Raw genomic sequence first — 23,608 nt, 5'->3', positions numbered from 1 at the left:
AACCTTGGTTTTCAGTGAAGGTTACATCCATTATCTGCTCCCTTTAGGCTATTAACTCTCCACTGCTAATCACCCCTCCCTCACTTGTTCTTCCTCTCCTGCAGTTATCACCCTACTGTCTTTTCCAGCTCACACCGATTATACTTTCCTTTGCCTACTACCTTTTTAATCTGTCACTGCTCTAACAGTGACAGATTAATAATAACTTTATGAGAAAAGATTAACGAGAGAAGAAGACGAACGTGAGCTACACTAGAAAAACACGCCAGCCTTAAAGTAATTTAACATCACATCAGGTGTTAATATGGAAAACATGTTTCCAAATGCAGATTCCAGAATTAAATTAAAATAAAATCTAGTATCAGAATCTCAAAAAACAAAACAAAACAAAACAAAGCAAAAAAACCTAAGGCACATTATTCTACTACTATCAAGAAGATGACTGTAATGTTTTTCATTTATCATTTATTTAATCAGGTGGTCTTGATGAAATCAAGATTCTTTTTTTAAAAGAAAAAAGAGTCCTGAGAACAACATGGAGTAGCAACAAAAGTGAAAATAACCAACTCATACAACAAAGAAAATACACTTACGTCATATGTTCCAGCTGTGAACCAGTCAGCAACAGACAGAGATATACATGACAATAAAAAAAAACTTGCAACATCATAAAAAATGAAATAGCATTCCTTTAAATGACAAGATTTTACCAGTCCAGTACTTTTGATTTATAAGGCTTTGATAACATCAGAATGTGTGTGTGGAGTATTTAAAATGAACCCGTCCTGTGATATGATTTTTTTCTCTTTATTTATCAATCTATCCTCAGTTTCTTGAACTTGCACTGAACTTATAACAGCCTTTTGATGTTGATGATTATAATTAAATGACTTCCTAAGATGGGTGTTTTTTTTTTTTTTTTTTTTTTTTTTTGCTGTGTAGTCACTGTGTGGCTGAATGTCCCATGAGCCTCTGGTCAACAGGAAGGAGGGGGGCCTCTGAATAAGGAAGCAAGGCTGTGATTGGTCAGGGGGAGGAGAGAGAGGGATGAGGCAGGGAGCAGTGAGAGAGGGACTGAATGGGACAGAGAAGGAGAGGAGAGCGAGAGAGGGAATGTGTGGGGACAGCAAGCAGATAGAGAAAGAGAGAGAGAGAGACAGAGAGAGACAATTGGTGGATTGTAGGTTGCAACACACTCACAAAGGACTGCATCTGTGTGTGTGTGAGTGTTTTGTGTGAATCTGTGGCATGCAAGCCTAACGGAAAGAAGCTGGCTGAAGGATAAAACATAGCAGAATGGTTGCAGGAAGGTGTCACTGAGTGAGTGTGTACCAGCCTGCTTGTCTCATGTTGTGTGGAGGGCTGCTCGGATTCAATTAAGCAATAATCCTCTTGAGGAAAAAGGATACAGAAGAGTGAACGCTTTTAGCTCTTCACACTCCGGCTGCGTCTCAGGCCAACAAACTCCTGTAGTAAAGCCATCTTGTTGACATCTTGATGAAGGCTATGGACTGTGGCAGGACATTTTGATCACTTGCTCACTCTCCTGAGTAGAAGTCCGTGTGTCCACAGCATACACAGAGCCAGCAGGCGGGACGGTGTGGCGAGCAGAAGGCACCCTTTGGGAGTACAGCAAGGTGGATTCTCTATGGTGAAGATGAGCGTGGATCCTGTGCAGGTGATGAGCGGACAGGTCAACGAGCTCAAAGTTACCCCGTCGTCCAACGGAGAGAGCAGGGGACCATGGGAGGAGAAAGAGTTTGACCAGGACCACCTGGGCCTCACCACCAAGCCAAAATCAGTAAGTCGGGACTGTCCACTACTCCCTGTGTCACTGCATCTGCACAATTCTCATTTCTGCCTGTGTGTATTAGGGTTCAGCTGATGTGGTAGGGTTTGAAGGCCAGTGCTAGAAGCTGCTGCTCAAGCAGAGGCAGAAGTACTGGTGAAAAACTATTCCAAAGTATAAGAAAAACCTATAAAAGATACTGGAGTGCTTTTTTAACTTTGTGAGATGTGAATGTGAAGAACACAAAGGTCAAACTAGAATCTTATGTCCACCCCTACATACTAATATAATTGAATTGAATTAAAATATGAATATTTTATACCAAAGTTCAATGTGTTTCCCTTTGTATTTTGTTTTTGTGGAGGTGGAAAAGCTTCTGAAACACCATTTAGACTATGAGACATCAGAGGCGCACAATGAAAATATCTTCTTTTGTCTGATTTTATGTGACAAAGCACAAAGTCTCCCAAGTGTCCCCGACTTTCAGTTTCCCCTCTGTTCTCCCTGTTCTTCCTATCTGGCCGGCCCTCTCCCTTGTCTCACCGCATTATTGTCTGGAGTCAGATGTTTACATGACCCACGTGCAGCTGAAAGTGTAGCTCAGGGGCCCGGAAAGGTCAACTGATGGTGTGTGTGTGTGTTTGTGAGAGTTACATTACACCCCTCACCCAACCCAAGTTTTAATGACAAACATGCAAGTGAAGACCTTGCACCTTGCAGAGCTGCTCTGGAGAGAGAAATAATCTCTCTGGTTGGGTCAGTGGAGCCAAAGAAGTTTAACCTGCTCTCCTGACATTTTCACACACATATTGGTGTGCAGTCTAACACAAACAAACTGGCAGTTTTGGCATCACCATTTGTCCCACCTCTAGCGCCGCTCTGCCCGGAGCCATTTCAAATGAAACTCCATTCTGCAAACAGGTTGACTTGAATCTGAGCTGCCTATCATGACACAAACACACTGGCAGGGCTTAGTGCCGTTAATAGCATTGCAGGACAGCGACATACTGTACAGGACAGGGCAGGATTTCCAGAGAAAGATGGGAGGAGGTGCTGGATTGGTGACAGAAAAAGAAAGGAAAGCAGCACATGTGAGAAAGTAGTGCAAGAACTACAGTAAACAGAGACAGAAACAGAAAAAAAATCGCAGGTTGAGGACATGGAAGAAGAGTGAGCACAGCATCAAGGATGAGGGAAGCTAAAGTTAAAGTAGTTAAAAGCTGAATAATCTCTCTTTCCCGCCTGAGGATTAGTGCGGCTGGCGTGGTGTATTTTCAGACTGCTAAGACACCGCTTAACCATCGATCAAAACATTACCGCATTAAGTTACTGCAATAAAAAATACGACACTGGTGGACAGAATGCGAACACAGCAGCCCACTTTAGCCTGCAACTCGGTGCACTTGAGCGTTTGCGTGTGTGTTTGTGTGCCCACGTGCTCACATGTACTCATATCAACTTCCGATTTATAAGATAGTGATAATATTAGTGCACATGGGGTTATTAATTCTAAATAATGGATTACACGGTAACAGATTATAGTGCCTTAATCCAAAAGAATGTCTCTTGATATTATGATGATGTATAATGTGATGTGGTAAACAAAAATGACCTCCAGCTGGTGAATTGTAATTTTAATACTTTATCTTTTTTCATTAACGTCCTACTTTCATCGATTTTAAACAACTTATTGCAGCATATACTATGGATTTATGTCATGGAACCTGTACTTTGCAAATAAAGAGGTCGGTAAGCAAAGATTAAGGGGTTTTCATCTCTCCTCCAAGAGTCTAATCTTGGTATAAATATGCAGCGGTGCCAGAGGAAGCGGCGGTATACTCTGAAGTCCATTCAAAGTGAATGATCCTGTCATGGTGCAGTTATACTGAAATCCTAGAAGGCGCATTATATTCCAATCTAACAAGACAAGCGAACAAAGTCATCCCGTGATGCATCTTGCCTGGTGTATTATTTCCCAGATACCCAGTCCACGTATGCACAACTGCTTACCAAAGAAAGCAGATGGCATGGGAACAATGATAGTGCCTTTGTTTGTGCTGCGTCATCTGATCATGCGTGTGACAGGTAAAGGCTTCCTCGCTCAGTAAAGGAATAGACCCTTTTCACTGCAGCCACACGCATTACTAATGACATTTATTAATATAAAGATGTGATTCATAACACCTGTGTTTACCCTGCTATTCATGTCTCCATTTTTTTCTGCTTTTTTGTTTGTTTGTTTTATGAAGAGTGGGACTTTTTATGAAGAGTGGCCATGCTTATGGTGAGGTAACTGGCACACTACAAAAACAATCCACATCTTATCAATTATATTTTATTCCGTTTTAAAAATCTTGCTTTTTCTAGAAAGAAGGGAGAAAAATATCAGTGAGATAATTCCACTTATTTCCCATTCACTCATTTCACCTGAGATTTTATTTTCTGGGAAAAAATGTTCATACAAAAAATGGTTGCTGTGAAAAAGGTCTATGCATTTCTTATCACTTGTTGCTCCAAAAGTAATGGCACTTTGCTTATTACTCCCTGGGAACATTATTTATGTAAAATTAATCAGGGAGAAGGTGTGTGATATAGGTTTTAGAGAATCTAATGAAACAGTACAGCAAATGATTTTCATGCCACAGTGTATGTTTATTGTTATTTAGCCTTTATTTTTTTCTTTGACTGCTTTCAATGATAGAAGATTGTTCTATTTGTGTCTAGAAACAGCCAACGGGCCTGCTAAGGACCGAACAGACTGCATCACAACTGGCCTTGTACTTATCTATAAATATACACCCCCACCAGCCCCTCCTCGTCACTTCCTCCTCCCTCTCTCTCACCTCTCTCTGTCCGTCCTTTCTCTGTCTGATGTTTGGAGAACTGTCCCATCTCTCTTCCTTTTATTCCCGGGTGAATGGAAGGGATGTTTCACACCCTCAGAAATGTAAATAACTGATGACTCCTGGCTCACACAGGAACCCGTGCTGTCAGGCCGGCAGAGCTCCAGCAGGATTATTGTGCAGTCTATTCCCTGCCGAATAGGGAAGTAGCTGTTGATGGTGAATTCAAGGGTTAAGGGAGTGATCAGTGACTTTTTTAGGCCAAAAAACAGCATCAGAATATCTAAAAATGAGTATTTATTTTCTTAAATATGTGGTATGCTTCAAATATGTCATATTTCTTTTCTTTTTTTTTGCACTGATTTTTAAATAGTGTCATATCACACAAAGAAAGCCTTTAAAAAAACATGAATTGCTTCACTTGAGTTCTTTCAAAAACATAGGGGAAAAAGTGATGAATAAATTAGCAGAAATGATCCAAAAATTACCCAAAAATTAGCAAAATGTTACCAGAAAATGACCAGAAAATTTGTGCAAGAAAAAAAAATTGTAAAACATGACTGGAAAATTAGAAAAAAATGGTTAAAAAAGGTAAAAAAAAAAAAAAAAAAAAAGAAAGAAAAAAAGAAAAATATTTATAATTATTATAAATATATAGTTAAATTAAATTACAAGGAGCTTTGCACCAAATTACTATAAAAATGTGTAAAAAAAATCCCATAAAAAATGAAATATTAAAAAAATAATAATTAATTTCGTTAAGAGGGTGAAATACCACCTTTCAAAATAGATATCAACAATTTCCTGAATTTTTACACTTTATCATTATACCAATCAGTGCTATACTGATGCTATTCAGTCACAGTGTGTTGGTTGTACCTAACTGATAGTATGACAAATCATGATCAGTAATGTATGTAGTCACATTTATTTGTCTTTTACATTGTACAAATCAACAAGCAGGAGGTCATAGCAGTCACTTTGTGTTACTGTGCAGAGAAAAATGAATTCTGATGGGTTTGACAGGCTGATGCCCAGACAGAGGGCAGGCTGTTAACACTACCTGTATCAGATCACAGCAGAGAAGTATACGCCTGGACCGGGATTAACTGCACACTGTGTGATCTGTCATTCATAGAGTAAACTGACTCATATGGATAAGCTGCAGCAAAGGTCTCACACAGCTCTGAGCAGCGTTCAGAAAGAGCAAAGTGCTCCTCTGTAACCCGCTCTGTCTTCCATCCTGCCACAGAGATATTTTCAGCTAACCTTTACACAAAAGCCATGAGCTATACACAACTGTCTATCCACTGTCTTTCTTCAGGTTGTGTGTTTGCAAATGGAAGGTTAAAGATCCTTGATTTGTGTATCGAGCACTGCAAAAATGATCTAATATCATTTCTCCTCAAATTCTGTCTTATAATTTTATTTTTCTTACAGTGAAAAATTATACTGATGGGGTGAAATGATTTTCTCTACTTGAATTTTCATGAACCAATTGTCTTGCGTCACAAAAATGATTGAAAACAATCCCAAATTACCTCACCCTTTTGACTGAATTTTTCACTTGACCTTAGAAATATTAGATTGATATCATACACATACTAAGACTCAATACCAGAACAAATCTGTATAAAAGATGTATTTTTTTCTTTTGCCTGTTTTATCATGAGCAAACTGGATAGAGTGTAAATGAGGTTCAATTGTAACAAGAATGCTCTCATGATGATCAGATGAATAAAAACAAATATGACCTGTCATTTTGCCAAGGTGACAGGGAGACGAGCCCGGAAGGTGGAGGGAGGAGTGTTCTTCGTAAGTATGTCACATCATCCCTTGTGGTGGGGTCAGATGTTGTTTCCGTGGTTACGATTATCACCTCTGCCCTTTCGTCTTCTATTAACCTCCTCTGTGACAGCTGTCTGATGTGTCTGCATGATCCTGGACACGCCCACCGTACTAACCAGCCCTTTGACTCAATGCATCATGACGTGTGGTGTCATGGCTGTAGATCCTGCGCTCACAGATGAATGCAAACTTTGTAACTTTGTAAACGTTTTATAGAATGAATCGTTGGAGCTGCGTTGATTACTACAACATGACAATGCTCTGATGACAACTAAGCTGCAGCTGTTGATGTATGTGAAAACCTTGCAACTTCGGTTTTGGTGATTTTCTGTTCTACCCTCAGCTGAAGGATTTTGGTCCTCCAGTGGGATGAGAAAATTCTTTAATCCCTGTAAATCCCCTTGAAAAGCAATTGTTAGTTAAAGCACAAAAATGCATTGTTGAAAAGCTGGAAATGAGGCAGCTCTACTTAGCTCCTAACAAGCTGGCATCTCCGAGGTTGTGAGGTTTTCATCCAACAGCGGCAACATTTTGTTGTCATCATCTCATTCTGTTAGATTCACATTGCCATGTTATGAGCAAAAGACGGCAAAGTTATAGATTTTGCTTATTTTTGCAAATGCTTTTCTCTGTCCAGCGTTATCTTCAGCCTATTCTTGCACTTTTGGACTTACTGTACATACATTTCTGTTTTCTTTTTTCACCCTGAGGAGGTTCTCTCTTTCTCTCTTTCTGGTGACAAAATACAGCTCGTCTTATCAGTGTGGGGTACAAACACCACGGCTGTACATGCCTGTGTTTGTAGTCAAAGCCGCATGGAGGCAGAACCCACCGGTAGGATGGAAGTGCTGTGCATTTGTTAACCATTTTGCCTTATGCAGGTTCTCCACTCCCAGATTGCTTTGGGGAGTCTGTTCTGACATACATCTATATATTTATATCTATATCTATTTATCTATCTCTATAGATATATAAAAATATAGATATGGATATATATATAGATATATAACAGCAAACAATTCAAATTAGGGCTTTACTGACAGGACAGGGGGATTTCATACCCTGCCACAGAGGTAATGCAAGGTCAGAATAATCATAATAACAACTGATAAGCAATAAACAATGTCACTCCCATTTTGTTTAAGTTCGTGTGTGTGAACTGCTCCATCTCTCTTAACATTAATTGGGATCTTCTTGTTAAACTTGGGTTCTACTTGAATGATTTTCTGAACAAAACAATTTTCTGACTTTGATATGGGAGAGGATTAGTCCTGCGTCACATGTGACGATGCACGCACACCCCCTGTGTGTGTTTATAGGTAAGTAGGTGAGATGTCAGTGGGCAGAGAGGCATTATGAGGGAACAGGGCCAAACTGACAATGGCACCGAGCTAAAGTCAGCCTGTGGCCTATTTACCAGGATGCAGCACAGCCATTAGGCCTGCTGGACAAATATGCATGTGCGCAAACACACAGAGCACACATAATGGACCGAGACACACACTGATTGATTGGCACGTGTAATTATTTTGGGCTGTAGTCCTCCTTTTCTCTATTTATAGAGATTGTTATTACTTGAAACTGTTTTGATAAATGCTGTGCATATTATAATCCAAGGCCCCTCTTTGAAAGACCATATCTAAATTCATACACATGCAGGTGCACGCATATAGAAGGAGCCACAGGCCTTTATGCATACTTGCACTCTCATACACACACATACACACAGAGTCAGTTATGCTGCCGCCTTTCCCACTGTGCTTTAAATTAGACCCTCGACCCATGCTGCCCATCTGCACCTCCCCCTGCCCCCCTCATCACCCAGCCGTCACTTTTTTTCAGCTGCTCGATATGGGGCATTAATGCTGGCTGCCCTGGCAGGAATGCCACCCCCTCCCCACACACACTCCAACCCCCAAACCTCGAGTATAAACACACACATTAGGTAACATGAGCACTCACGGCGCCACCGTGCCATTTTGAATAGTACATTTGACTCCATGGGGGGAAAACCTTTAAGGGTAAGTACTAGGCATGCAATTGCACATTTGCAGGCAAAGTTAACCCCCCCACCTATACCCCCTCATCAAAATCATCATGTCAGCATGGCTCTGGGATTGCATGTCCCTGTCTATTTCACACATCAACAGCCAGACAGCAGTGACTTACATAATATGTACACTCACTCAGAGGTATTGAAAAAGAAGTAGAAAGGCAAGGTCCATTGTCAATTTTCCACAATAGAAAGCAATTCATTTTCACGACCAAAAAAGCCACTCTCATGACATTGAGCACATAATTGTACCTTTAGGAGTACAATGGCTAGTCACTGGGGCAGCACCCTCTAAGGCACAGCTTGTGTACCCTTGATATTGGGTACTTACTTGTACCCTTGTGGTTTGTACCTTATTGGACTTTAACATTTTGGGGAAACTATCATTATCAGAACCATAAATCATTATGTAATTTGGCAGATTTCAAGGGTGGAACCAGTTGGCAATAAACAATGAATTCTTTTGTCATCTGCACTTTTGGTGACTCAATCAGAATTGGTGGGCAATTGGGGTAAATATTTAGCTTTATAGGTCCTACACATTCATAGCTTCAAAAATAAAAGACATAATAGAGTGTTGTGAAAGTCATGTCGTCATTTTCTCATATGGGTGCCAATAAAATGCGATAGACAATTTGGGAAATGGGTGGTATTGTGGACCTGCAGGCATACTCTCTCATTGACTCATGCATTTCCCATGATTCGAAGTGACACCACTCTGCTAATGATAGATCCCCATTAATCTGCTGTGGTTCCATGATGATGATATGCCATGGCAACAGATAGTGAGCATGACCGTGATTCAAATGTTCAACAATCACTTGCATGAACTGAGCTGGCATGTGTTAAAATGTTTTTGCATGTAGCCGAGCATGCACTCTGGCGATCATTTTCTCTGAAGTTCTAAAATGGCTTTTTATGATGTTGCCCTAGCAAGTCCTAGTAAAGATGTTTCACCTGCACAGCACACACACAGTAAAAAGGAAACATCTAAAGAATGGCAGGCCCCTGACTGTCCTGTGTAGCTTTCTGTTTTCCCCTCCAACATCACTGTGTCGGAGTTGTGCTGTGCTTTCCCTGATGGCACCTTGACTGTCTTGATTTCAAACTGTGGTTAATATGATTTCATATGTACCATTGCAGTTTGTTCTGTATCCTATGAAATAATTGTGTGTAATGCTGTATGTATAATCTACAAATTTAAATGTTTTAAGTATACTTTCCAACTTCCAGATAATGACACCAAATATGTTGGCTGGTAATTCAGAGAAAGTCTTTTGTCATTTATATGTGGGATATTTTACATGAATTAAACAATATAAATTACTAACTATTTAGCAGTACCTTAGAATCAAGTCTTTCTGGAAAAAGGGATCTGACAGAAATGAAATTCATGTATATTTTTTGAGGAGTAACAAACTGAATAAGTCATGATAATAACTCATTCTCACACTAAACTAGTTTACGGCAAAAGTAAGCTTTTTAATATTAATGAATCGTGGTTGTCCAGTGCACTTGGAGTTTCACATTCATACGGCTGCATCTGTTGTTATTTGCACACCAGCTAGTGACTGACTGTGCGCACTGGGCATTTTCCAAACGGTGTCCTCGTTTGACTGAGGTTGTTGACAGATGGACTGACGTCTCCCATTTCTGCAACACCTGTCCCTTCTCTATCCTCTGTATTTTCCACTCAACCTCGCGCTTTTCCTTTCTTCTCCCTCATATTATTCTCTTTCTCTTTCCTCCTCCCTCCTTGTCTGCAGCCCAAGCCGGAGAATGCGGTGACCATTGCTGTTTCCTCTCGGGTCCTGTTCCGAACAGAGCGCGAGCAGAAGGTGTTTGAGCAGAAAGGGGTGGAGGAGTATCTACAATACCAAGTTGAACATGAGAACGAGCCCTTTGCCCCTGGACCTGCTTTCCCCTTTGTTAAGGTCAAGGACACGCAATGTATAAACACGTCTGATGATCTGTATGCTCACGCCTGTACATAAACGTACGCTTTCAGATGTCCAAAATTTAAAAATCCAGCTCTTTGGACAGGTTCACATCTGAAGTTTATCTCAGTGACACATTGTTGACATTAGAGTTTGATATAGGTTTGTAAAAGCTGATGCCAGTATTTTTGGATTGAAGTTGGTCATCAGTTTCTGCACTCTTCAGTTTGAACATTTTTGTGTTAAAAAAAAAAGAAAAGAAAGAAAATCAAAATAGTATTCAGTGTCTCTCCCAGGCAATGTGGAAAAAAAAATCTCTAAAACTACAACATCATTCTAAAAACAATAAGTCAACAGTGGTCATGAGGTCCCAAACAGTTGAACTGGGCGACTTTTTGGGCTGTTGGTGGCGCTATGGAAGGCTACGGTATAGATGTTCGATATAAATGAAAAAAACATCTCTTCCCAAGGGTTTGTCAAATTTGACTCAGCAGTATAGAGATATTGAGCATCAAGCTTAAGGCATTGTTGGCCTGGTGGTGGCGCTGTAGTGAGCCAATCAGGTGTACACTGAAAATGCCAGACTCCAATGTTAAAATCTATCATTACGTCAAGTTTCAACCAAAACAGGCCGACCGATGCTCAGAAATCATACATGACAGACAGGGCCCAGTCCCTAGTCTCATCCCCGGTTGTTGAGGACAACAATAATACCAATCTACACATCCTTGTGTGTAATCCATTCAACACGTTGAATTAGATTTCATGCGGCTCAAAGTACTCAAACAAATTGCATCATATCCATCGTATGAGAGGTGGACAATACTGTCTTGGTTGATATCCAGTACTTAATGAAATGTCACATGGCTGAGCAAATATGTGGCTCCCACCGTGCTGACATGCATACCGGATGTTCTCACATGTCATCTTTGTGTGGACAGCTGACTTCACCTGAACTGACTGTTCACACTCCCTTGTTGTATGCCAACAGGCTCTAGAGACGGTGAACTCTCGCCTCAGGGAGATGTACCCACAGAGTGAGGAACTGTTTGATATCGTTCTGGTGACGTACAACCACGCCCATGTGGGGATCCGACTCATCAACACCATCAACCATCACAGTGAGTTCTACAAGCATCATGTTGACAGCATCATGTGCACACATTCATGAATTTAGGCCATTGTCTCAATTTCCATATGGCCCAAACAGTCCTAATTAGACCACTGTAAAATATCCCTCTCAACAAGTCATTAATTCTGCTTTTGAGCCTTAAAATGTTATTTTTCTTAACTCAAGTGGAGAAATCCGCCAGTATGGTGAGACAAATTACAAAATAATTTATCTTATTTCGAATCTTTGAATTTTTTTGCAACCAAGAGAGAGTAATCTTGAAATAAGTAAGACCATTCCTCTGTATCTTGAATCAATACTTTGGAAACAAGCAAATTTGCTCTTGACATATTTCAATTATGTTAGTCGTTAGTCGTTTCAAAGCTGCAGCAGTCAGCTTTCCACTTTGGCAGTAAGTGGCAGCAAGAGAAAACGGCTTCTACTTTTGAAAGTTTGAAAGACTTCATCACCTAGAAATTATATGGTGTGACATCAGTAGATTGCACGTTCCTTGGACCTAAATTTCATCTTCTTGTGGCTGGTGGGGCTGGAGTGGTGATGGCAAAAACAATAAGCGTGTTCATCACTGGAGTGTCAATTGTTCTCACTACCGTTTAGAGGAAAGTTTTGAATTTCATTCATACGTTTCAGTTGTCACTTCTTGTACTTGTAGAAGATTTCCCACCATAAAGGATATATGCATTTCATTTGGACAAATCTCATTATCCTTCAGCGACTCCATTAGTCAGTTGAGACATGCTCACCTGTTGCAAACATTTAAACTGATAGGACAGGTATGCTTGTAACGCTCGAAGCTCTTGCCGAGAGCAGCATGAAGACTCCATGGTGAATGACTTGTGAAGATGGCTTCAATGGAAAGCAATGGTTCCTGTCGGATCAGTACACTGCAACTGACGTAGGTTCTGCTGTGGTACAAACAACAAAGTGTATGAACAGCTGATTCACAAAATCCTTCCCAGGGAACTTTCGTTGACCTTGTGATGACATCTTCACAGGCAAGCCACTTCCTGTTAAGCCCCTGGGATGTTTTCAGAATGCTCAAACAGATCTGCTGGACGGGTCGAGCTCGAGATTGCATCCTGTGGGACGCTAGAATAAGTCAAGAGGCTTAAAGTTAGGCCGAACAAAAACAAGTCCGAGCAGAGTAGCCAAAGCAACACCAAGGTTTCCAGATGGTTCCATGTCAGATCTCTCTGGTGGATCTCTCTATGAGAGGCCAAACACACGAAACCCTACTGTGACTTGGAGAACCAGAGCAACAAGCAAAAGGAAACATAGCTTCTCTGAAGTCAAAGATTGAGTTTATCCAACAGTATTCCTGCAGCGAAAGCTAGTACTGGGTCTTCATGGGTGGCATTGGGTGGATAACACAGTAATAACAGAACATAGTGAGAAAGAGAGAGAGAGGGAGAGAGAGAGAATTTGAAACTGGATATGGGTACCAATTAGTCTCAGTATTGTCACTTTATTTTGGAGACAAATTCATGTACAAATCCATCAGTCATCATATTCTTAGACTGTGGCAGTATCTTGAACACAGCTGCTGTTTGGATGAGGTATAGAATTCCAGTCCTTGTTCAGACACGACACTGGATGATCGGGGCAATGAGGCACTCCCAGCCTGAATTCGAGTCGAAAATGAGTCCCATTAGTACTGTGGTGATGCTTTATCTGGACTGTCCAGTGTTAATACTCAGCTAGGTATCAGCCTTGTATCAGTTGAGTTTCACAGCCTATCAGTCCGGGAAGTTAAAGGGATAGTTCACCCATTTTGAAAACTTGAGTAGTAGTGGTGCTATCCACCACTCCAGCACTAAGTAACAACGAGAGAAAGACAGCATCACTACTGTCCTGCATAACAGCTAGGGGGAAATGAAACACTAGCGGTGTACGGAGGCACCACAAGTTGTATTTGTATTTGTATTTGTTTTGGGTCAAAATAATTTGGATTCGAATTCAGCAAATAAGTGGGCATGGCTTAAACTGGAAGTAATTTATTATGTCCTTAATCACTGGATATTAACCACAAATAAAGATGAAATTCCTGCTTATTAAACCTAGATAGGTTTAAGAAACCCACTCTAACAACAATGTATTCTGTGAATCAAAAGATATATTATTCATATTTTTTTGTGCACTGTGACTGTTATCGTCTATTCTTTTGGTCTATCTCCATCCGCCAGGTGGGAAAAGATGTAGTTTCTGGATTAACGCTACTTCAAATTACAGGGCAGCATGTCAAAGACAGCTCAAGTGGCATTATCGTTGGCAAGAAAGCTCAGACTGAGGAAATAAAATGTATTATTATGCATTATTGTATGATTATTTTTTGCCAAACTTTTGGAAAAATCTTTGGAAGGGTAATTTATTCAGCAGGAAGCCATTATTGGTTACTTGCTGACTATGGATTCAGATTCGGGTGCATCCCACTATAACACTATAAAAACTTTTCAGCTATTCAAAAAGAATTTCAACTGTCCCCTCAATTTTATATCAACCTGTCCAGTGCAAATACACAACTTAGTGTCAGAGTTTGTACATTTTAGGGTCAGGGCTAGGTTGATAGAGTTGATTAAGCTAATTATCAACATCAAACAGTCCAAATAAAATGCTACCAGTATTGCCAGATGTAATAAAAAAAAAAAAAAAAAAAAAAAAAAACTGCCAGGATGTAATAAAATAATGTCACTTCCCTAAAACTTCTCCATTTCCAAAACATGCACAGGACTTTGGCTGGATGATATTGGTTCACAGGCCATTGACAATTCATGTGGTGCCATTCATGCATATTGGCGCATATATTCAATATTTTGATATGGGAACACACCTAGCCCATGCAGCGTTCATCTTAGAAAGTGCTGTGAGAGAAATTATAAACTGATCCACTGTAGTCGTCCTTTGATGTGAAAGCAGCGTCTGCTAAGCCCTGCTGAGTTCCAAGTGTCCTTTCCATATTACCATGCTTTAGATCCTCTGCATGGGTAAATAAATAAGTCATATAATGATAGATGATAAGACAACATCAATGGAGACCAAAAAAGACACAAAAACATCAATGGGGAGGACATCTCCCCCTGTGTGACTCCCACGCTCCGGCACCGTCTGAAAGGGAACGACGGCTCTTGAGGTTTGAAATGATGAGGGGCAGCGAAGTGCGAGGTCAAACTCAGCACAGGCAGAGCACAAAGCAAAATAAACCGCTGAGGAAATCTATCGAGGGCAGCTCTCAGAATGATAGATAGACCTCTCAAGGGCTTCAGAAAGCAACTTTTTCCCCTCCGTCTATTTAAGTTTCCGTCGTCATGTCCGTCTGCTTGCCGTCAGCCTGTATATTTGTCTGACTGCCGCTGTCTTTGTCTCAGTGTGTTTCACTGCTTGTTCACACTGCAGGCAACTTGGCTGATAGGTCAGTCTATTCCGAATGACTGCGGGTGGTGAGTTATGTTGAGGGCCTACAAAGCTGTGACCATTAAAAATAAGCTATGCAGAATATTAATAGATGATAATAAATACATAATTTTGTAGAGTATTATTGCTCATATGTCATCACTTAATAAAGGAGCATACAGGATACTGAAAATAAACAGAGAGAAAAATGTTTCAATTGATCTCAGTGATGGATGCATGGATGTTTATTCCTGCAGTCTGTCATATAAAAGTTGTGGGAGGCTTTGAATGGCTGTAATCAATTTCATATCCATTCTGCATTTGCCAGGCAGAACTATTGTTGGTGAAACTAAATCGTAGAGGCAGAGACATCTCCAGTGAATGGACTACTGTTGTTTAGACTGCTCACCAGTACCTCACAGTGTGAATGTGTTATTAGTTCTTTCCCTTCAATGCTGCAACTTCACAATTTGCCAAGTGACATCGAGAGGCAACTGTTCGAATTTTTTTACTTCAGTAACGGGTGTTAATTTGATCTCAGTAAACTACACACAGCATTTTTGTGTGTACACACCCAGCCAGTCTGCGATGCTTTATACAGACAAAAGAGGCAAAAATATCAAATGTTAAGGAGACCAATTTCTGTTTCCTTCTGCTGTTTTTCACAAGCAATGTGACATGTTTTTTTTTCCTAGGTGGTTTTTGTTGTGGTGTTTCTCAAGTGCAATACCCATCATCTAACAACCAAACAGCATGGGTGGTACTATGACTACTATTGTTTTGTTTGGATTTTCTTTTGATCAAGTTTGAGTTTCTGTATCTTTAGAATGGCAAATGCAAAGGCTTCCATGAAATGATTATTGAATCAATATCGGTCAAATTTGATAGTTTTATATCACATGGTTTGAGTGTGATTCATCATTTTTTTGTGCACCAGAAAGATTTCCCACCAGCGACAATAGTCAACAGCAGGATTTACTTTGGGCAGACAGGGCAAATCTGTGGCATTTCAATTTAAAAGGGTTGTTCCTCTCAGTTAGAGCCTCACATCCTGATTTGGCCTGTAGATGGATCTGCTTTTACATAAAAATCTCGCACAGTGCCACTTTTAACAAATGCCTCAACCTTGCAGTCCCACTTTACTGCAGTTGCTCATCCATCTCTGCTGCTGTTCTGTTTTGCTCACCGTTTCTCTATCAGTCTTCCTGTTATCCCTCATTTTCATTCGACTGTCACCTTCACCCTCACTCAGACTCATTCAATCACTTCGTCGCTCCCTCCTCCACATGCACTCTATCCATTATTTTGATTATGCGTTGTCCAAGGCCATTAGTTTAGCCCTCCTCACTCTCTAACACAGCCCCTCTCTTTATAAGTATCAGCTCATCTTAGGATGCAGTCATGTCTCTCATTACGTACTACCAGTCTGCTTCCATTCTCCACATAGTCCAACTAACTGCTCTTTACATCAGGTCAGAGCAGCGCATTGAAAGAGCCTCCCTCAGCCAAAATGCAAACAGACACTTTCCCACCGGTCTTAGTTCCCCCTCCTTCTCGTCTACACAGCCCTCCCCCATCCTCCACCTCCTCTTCACCCCTCAAAATAACCCCTTTCTTGGACCCTCTCCCTGTCTGAAGTGCTCCTAACTTTATCCTGGCACTGCTTCGTTTCTCCTCTCCGTCCACCACCGACTCCCAGCCACAATGACGCAACATTTGCCCGATTATCTTCCTAGGTTCCTTAAAGAAAAGTGTTTTCAAAGGAGAGCGTAGGAGGTGATTCAAGTGCTGATTTGTGTTTCACTCTGCGGTTATGTTCCCATGCAAATGTCAAGCTGGATTTGAGGGGGAAACGAAATGCCGCAAAGAAATAAAAATTCAAATGTGCTTCATAAATAGTAAATATATATGTATTTTTAAAGAATTTATAAGCATTTTTTATGTTGCACAAGTTTTTATTATTCTTTGGTGTCAGTTAATGCTGGCCAGTGTTCATGTTGTTTGAAGACAAAAACAAATAAATGCAATATTACAGTGCACTTGATTCTGCCACCATGGAGGGGAGCAGCAGCAGATATGATATTTTTGGCAGGTTGTGGTGGGCTCAGGCTGCAGTGCCATCATATATTACATAATTACACTGACCAAAAACTTTTCCAACTCCAACATAAAACCTTAATTTACATTTTATTTCAGTGTAATGTCACCTTTTCTAATGAAATACATCATAATTTGAATCAAAATACAGTGTGCTGGTGTTCATTACAGGGATCATGTTGCAGCCTTTGGAGGCTAAAAACACTGATTTGTTTTGCTTGGTCGTTCCTTTTGTCCCTCAGATCTGTTCATTGAGAGGTTTTGCATGACGGGGGGAAGCAGTCCTATTGGCTACCTGAAGGCCTGGCACACCAACCTCTACCTGTCTGCCGACGCCGAGAAGGTCAGGGAGGCGCTGGCTGAAGGTGAGCATGAAAGGTGCCTGCGATACATATTTGCACACACACTTACACATACACACTTAGTACTGGCAAAGCTACAGTATCTTGGATTTATTTACTAAAGTAACTTCAAAAAGTAGTTAAATAATACAGACAAAACTGCAATCCAAACCAAATAGCTTTGTCTGCTGTCATCATAGGAAGACGAGCAAACAGCATTAAGAAAGCAGCTTTTGGCTGTAATGTCCATGACTGATGCATTTTCACTCAGTCTGAACCTAAACCCACGGAGGGGAGCAGCAGCAGATATGATATTTTTGGCAAACAAGGACTCTTAGCTGGTTTTGTAACATATGACTGATACAACTGTGCCATTTAAATGGGTAAATAATTTTTTCGAAAATATGAAAACCATTTTCATAGCCTGCTATACCTTTTATGGCCCAAACAGTTGCTGGATGCAGTAGATACCAATGCCTAAAAATGGCAAAGAAGTAAGAAACTACCACACAAAAAAAAAAAAAAAAAAAAAAAAACCTACTTCCGAAAATGCTACTTATCGCTGCACACACATACACACACACACACACACACACACTTGTATCGTGGAGCACACAATATACATTCTGAATGTCTTCTATTTGCATAATAACGAATAGCAGAGATTGACATCTTCTCCAGCTCCCCGGCTGAAATGAAATTACCATAAATCAGCATACTCATCACTTTCTCCTTGTGTATTTTCTTGAAGAGATTCTCTGCATGATTAGATATCAAAGCCAACACTGAAGGGAGTAGTAACATCCCATTCAGGAATTCACATGACATTTTCTCTGGTTCAGAATGTTTCCATCAATATTTATGAACTTGGACCACGATCTCTGAAAGCAGAGAGAGTGAAAGACATTAATATATGACATTATCACGATGTACAGTATGACAAGATGCAAGGAAAGTGATGTTCATGAGATTTCTGGCGGTTTAAATTTGTTCAGTGCAACATCATCGCTGTCAAAAAAGAGCATACACTTTAGACGACCAGACCAAGACCAGACAGGCGTGCAACCAAAACAAATGCAAAATCCTGCGGAGCCACTTTGTTCCACAAGGAGGTACAACAAGATGGATTAGAGTGGATTCAAAACAGTTGTCAAACTAATTCTAAAATGGGATTTGGCCTTAGCGTGGCATGTTTCAGCATTTGTACGCAAATGCTGGAGTGGGTTTGTGTGTGTGTGTGTGTGTGTGTGTGTGTGTGTGTTTGCGCGCGTGCGAGTTGAGTGGTGAGGTAAAATTAACTGGTGCGGTGAATGAATGTAGAGGTGACTTCAAAGACATTTTTCATGTGACATACAAGCTTAATGTCACTTATGCAATGACTCAACAGGAAGTGCACTCACACACACAGGAGGAAGGGGAGATCGTGCCCCTGACATTTTACTTGAAAGGTTTTAATTAGCGGCTTAGCCATTTCTAAATACTGCACGTCAATTACATTACCTGGCTCTGTTTCAAACCTTTTTTTTTTTTTTTTTTTTTATAACAGTAATAACTTTATTGAAAGCATTTCTAGTTTGCTCTACACTGCAAAAAGTCAAAATCTTACCAAGATTATGTCTTATTTCAAGTAAAATGTCTTATTTCTAGTCAAAATATCTTACTACACTTAAAATAAGACATGATCAGCACAGAAATTACTTGTCTTTAGACAATTTTCACTTGTTTCAAGTGAAAGTCTACTTGAAACAAGTGATAACTGTCTAGAGACAAGTAATTTCTGAGCTGATCATGTCTTATTTTTAAGTGTAATGAGATATTTTGACTAGAAATAAGACATTTTTACTTGAAATAAGGCAAATAATCTTGGTAAGAGTTTGACTTTTTGCAGTGTATAACTCTTTAACACAAAAATAGTTGCTACTTAATCTGACCCTGATGTAAAATAACTAGGCTCTTAAAATAAGAAAGATATCAAATGAAGTGAATATATAAAGAAATGTCTCTATTTGATCCAGCTGCCATGTTAGATGAGAACATTTCTTATATGTTTGTCTGCAAGGATCAAAGTACTATTGCTTATCTTTTAGTTCCCTTTGGGGTTTGTTCATCCACCATCTTAAGGTAAATAAATCTTCATCTGCCTGTAACTAAGGTATTATTTTGACTCGCATCATGATTTGTTTGACTGCTGCAGCAGATATGTGTGATGTAGCTTTGTCTCTTTGTGTTCAGGCATCGCAGCCGCCACCATGTTCATGCCAGAGAAGCTGACGGAGGTGTCAGAGTCGCAGCTCAGGGTGGCGTTTGATGGTGACGCCGTCCTCTTCTCTGATGAGTCGGAGCGCATCTTCAAAGCTCACGGCCTGGACAAGTTCTTTGAACATGAGCGGGAACACGAGGACACACTACTCGATCATGTATGTAGCGTTCCCTGGAAGTCTGTCTACACATTCTCGTTCTTTTACATACTTGTATCCAGAGCAAAAAGAGGCTTTATGTATTTTATAACATTGGGCAAGATTGTTTACTTTAATAGAGACACTTTAATAGAGGTCGTAATTCATTTGGTGTTGGGTGATTTCATGTCCCGTCCTGAGGAGCATGCTGTGAAAACTGGCACTAGCATTAGACCAACACCATGTAACCTCAGTCACATGTAGATGATTGGCATTATTGTGAACCCCACTGCAGTCCTTTGCAAGGGACGCCCACAAGCTCTGTGATTGGATAGAAAACATGCTGTGCCTGTTGCCCATTTACTAAAACAGCCTTGATACGTCAGCTGGGAAAGCCCTCACCCAACCATAACCATTGCTGTGTGTCATCCCCTCTCTCTGCCCTGTCCCTCCTGTCTCTCTCCGCTGTGTCTGTCTAGCAAAGAAGAAATGCCCAAAAATAATCTTTAAAAAAAGAGGGATTCAACCCATCATCTAATGTATTGGTCTGTTGGATTGCCTGTCGTTTTGAAAATGTCGCAGTGGGCTATCTACACACTCCAGCTACAAACTGAGATCCAGTTATACCCTCACATACCTTCTCTTTTGTCTTGTCCTATCATAACCTCTCCTCCTCCTCCTCTCTTGCAGGGTCCTCTGAAGGGCTTCCTGGAGGCGCTGGGGAAGCTCCAGAAAAAGTTTTACGCCAAGGGCCACCGACTGGACTGTCCCATCCGGACCTACTTGGTAACGGCCCGCAGTGCAGCCAGCTCTGGCATCAGGGCGCTCAAGACGCTGAGGGCCTGGGGCTTGGAGATTGACGAGGCCCTCTTCCTGGCCGGGGCACCAAAGGGCCCCATGCTGGAGAAGATCAGGCCCCACATCTACTTTGATGACCAGATGTTTCATGTGGAGGGAGCAGCAGAGATGGGCACTGTCGCTGCCCATGTCCCCTACGGCATTGCTCAGAAACAACCCTGCAAAAAGAGCACTAATGCATAGGAACGCAGTAGGACTCTGGGTGCCAGTGCCACAGACATTGGGCCTGAACTGGTAATCATAGAGGGATGAGATGAAGAAACAGATCTAAAGAGGGAGAGAGGTATGAGGAGCTTTGGACTGCATGGAATGATGAAGAACTTGTACTGTAAAGTTTATGGGAATGCATCATTTCCATAATGTAGCAATCTTTCTTGTCAGTTTGTTTATCACAATGTAAGCTGCCATAGCTCCAAGCTATGACGTCAGGCATTAGATAGAGGTCTGGATAGAGGTTATATACAGGTCTGCAACCTGAGACCATCTGGATGCCAAGTGTTTCTCAAATCAAAGCTTGACTCTACAGAAAAAGGCTCTCAGTGCATGGGCTCACTATCAAATCTTGCTCTGTATGGGATTTTCAAAGGCATTTGTTTGCAATGGTAACCTGACTCCATTTCTCTCTCTACTGCATGTCTTTATTCTGACAGAAGACATCTGTGAATGCTTGCTTTTCATGAGGTATCAGCTGAATGGCTTGACTCATTGACACTTACAAGACTACTGTGTTAAGTAAAGCAGAGACTCCGCTCCCCCTGAAGAGTGCGGTCCTCTATTCTTCACTGTATATCATCAATCGATGAGCCATAAGCATAATGCAGGGAGATGAAGAAAACAGCTATATCATGGTGTACTGTAGCACGTCAGTCAACATTTGAACATCTGATGTGTCGATCACTTTAAAGAGTTTGATTTTACAAGAATGTAAAATAATTTGTCTGCCACTGTATGTACTTCATATTACTAAACTTAGAAATGTTATTTTGTTCACTGTTTAGTCAGTTGTATTAGTCCAAAGCAAATACAGGATGCCATACATTTCAGTTAGTGCCTTAGGTTTGGTAATTACACTGAAGTGCTGTAGGTTATTTCTCAAAAGTTACTCTGGTGGACTTTCACGTTAATACACATGGCAGTGGTGAGGGATGGAAAGTGCCTGTGCTTTGTGTTGTGGGTCTTTGAATCATTAAAGAATAATTTTGTGCTGGAATAGCCTGCATTATATGAGAACTGTAAGTTCCCACAGTGCAATTATGCAAAAAAAAAAAAAAAAAAAAAAAAAAAAGTACATTATAATCAGAGAAAAATGAATAAACTGTATGTAGCTGTCCCTACTGAAAATACTACATCGTACATTGCATACCTCTTTCACCATAAATGATTTTAAGATTTGCTAAATTATATATTAAAAAATTAAGACATAACAAGTAAATATGTTATAATTTTTTTGCACGCGGGAATTCACGGCTTGGTTGCTGGGCTGAGACACAGAAAGTATGTGTGTATGACATGTATACCTCCCAGTCCCATGATGATATTATTGAGTTTGGGCTGAAAATGTGCGAAATGGTCCTTTAAACTAACAAAATATCACAATAAATGGTATAATTTGGTGTATAATAGATATCTTCATCTGCAACAAGTGGATGATCCAGTACTTTGCTTTGCTCCAGCAGCTGAAAAATGCAGCTCCACAACATCACTTGAGTTTTTATGTTGTCAGTGAATATAAATTTTGTAATGTAAAGTGGCGAGTAGCGCCATTCTCACATTGTTTTAGCAAAATGTTTTAAATGTTACAGTATATCCCAGGAAAACTGTGCGTGATTTATCACTTTCAACTCATTGTACTATGGCAGTAGGAACCAGAATTTCATAATTTCATCCATTTAATGTCATTGGTTCAATAAAAAGAGAGGATATGATGTATTTAACTTGTAATAGACCCAATATTGAATCCACTGTCCAAACTCAACAGAGACATATTGACGTATTTTGAGAACTTTGATTAGTCTAGATACTGTACAGTTTGATTTAATTTTAAAAAAGGCTATTGCTTATTATCGTCTGAGCTAACAATGCACAAACACATCTGTCACAGTAGAATGTGATGAAATAAATATTACAGTAACACTGCATTCAGAAAGAGTGTGTGTCAGGGTTCTATTATTCAATTAGCTGTGCAGTACTGCCCTCTGCTGTATGTCAAGGTTAATGAGAGGATACAGGCAAGGCAGAGCAAGGTGGCACAGATCCATGTTAGGAAGTTTAACAAAGTGATCAAAAACTCATTTAACCTCAGACTTTATGTTTTTTTAATGATATGAAAATTTTAATTTGCCTCCTTTGGCTTTCCTTAATACCATGGCTGCCGTGGCCTTTTGCAAATGCCAGTTCATTTCACACAATCCTGTCACCACTGGCAAGTCCTCAGATGTCTTCCACCTACATTTAGCTGTGGTTCATCACTCCTCATTACCTTTTCAAAGCCTCAAAGCTCAGAAAAGTGACAAGCACACCAGGTCCATTCAGGTTCATTGCCCATCCACAAACATATCATCAAACGCTGTGAATTTTTTTTGCCCTAAAATGACAGCTGAACGAGCAGAAGATAAAGTTTCGACAGACAAGCAGCCAGACCAGCCAGACCAGCCCGGACTTCAGGGCAGCAAGAATAAATTCTGTTAGCGTCAGATGTGGCGTGTCAAATTCAAGTTTAAATTGGCGACTTGCTTTGCAGCCAGATGCACTGTGGGCTAGAAAACACCTGTTGCATCTGATGTGAGAAGAATATCATGTTTTTGCTGGACTGAAATGAGTTGCCTCTTAAATCCACTTTGCGAGAGCCAATGATATGCACTTCTGCAGTCCACCATGTAGTGGCAGCATTGGCATATCTTCATCATCACTCACACTTTCTGACTGAG

General features: G+C 40.5%; 1 protein-coding gene across 2 annotated transcripts; it reads left to right on the top strand.

Annotated features, from left to right (window-relative positions):
- The first annotated feature begins 1,179 nt into the window (after positions 1–1,179).
- nt5c1aa (5'-nucleotidase, cytosolic IAa) lies at positions 1,180–22,610 on the top strand. Of its 2 annotated transcripts, XM_030062887.1 has the most exons (7): positions 1,180–1,801; positions 6,403–6,447; positions 10,300–10,467; positions 11,462–11,591; positions 17,329–17,451; positions 19,660–19,844; positions 20,514–22,610. In XM_030062887.1, exons 1-7 carry the CDS (start codon positions 1,649–1,651, stop codon positions 20,862–20,864), a joined length of 1,155 nt encoding a protein of 384 aa, XP_029918747.1. In that variant the 5' UTR covers positions 1,180–1,648; the 3' UTR covers positions 20,865–22,610. The 2 variants fall into 2 exon arrangements, with proteins under 2 accessions (XP_029918747.1, XP_029918748.1); XM_030062888.1 differs by lacking the exon at positions 6,403–6,447.
- The last annotated feature ends 998 nt before the right edge of the window (positions 22,611–23,608 follow it).

The sequence above is a fragment of the Myripristis murdjan genome, chromosome 11 (genome assembly GCF_902150065.1).
Source record: "Myripristis murdjan chromosome 11, fMyrMur1.1, whole genome shotgun sequence".
NCBI classification, from domain to species: domain Eukaryota; kingdom Metazoa; phylum Chordata; class Actinopteri; order Holocentriformes; family Holocentridae; genus Myripristis; species Myripristis murdjan.
Note: the sequence above shows the minus strand (reverse complement) of the source record. Positions and strands in the feature narration are given on the sequence as shown.

Coding starts and splice junctions, on each gene's coding strand:
- nt5c1aa (XM_030062887.1), top strand. CDS start 1,649: ATGGTGAAGATGAGCGTGGATCCTGTGCAGGTGATGAGCGGACAGGTC. Junction 10,468..11,461: donor CTGCTTTCCCCTTTGTTAAG/GTCAAGGACACG, acceptor GTATGCCAACAG/GCTCTAGAGACGGTGAACTC. Junction 11,592..17,328: donor CAACACCATCAACCATCACA/GTGAGTTCTACA, acceptor TTTGTCCCTCAG/ATCTGTTCATTGAGAGGTTT.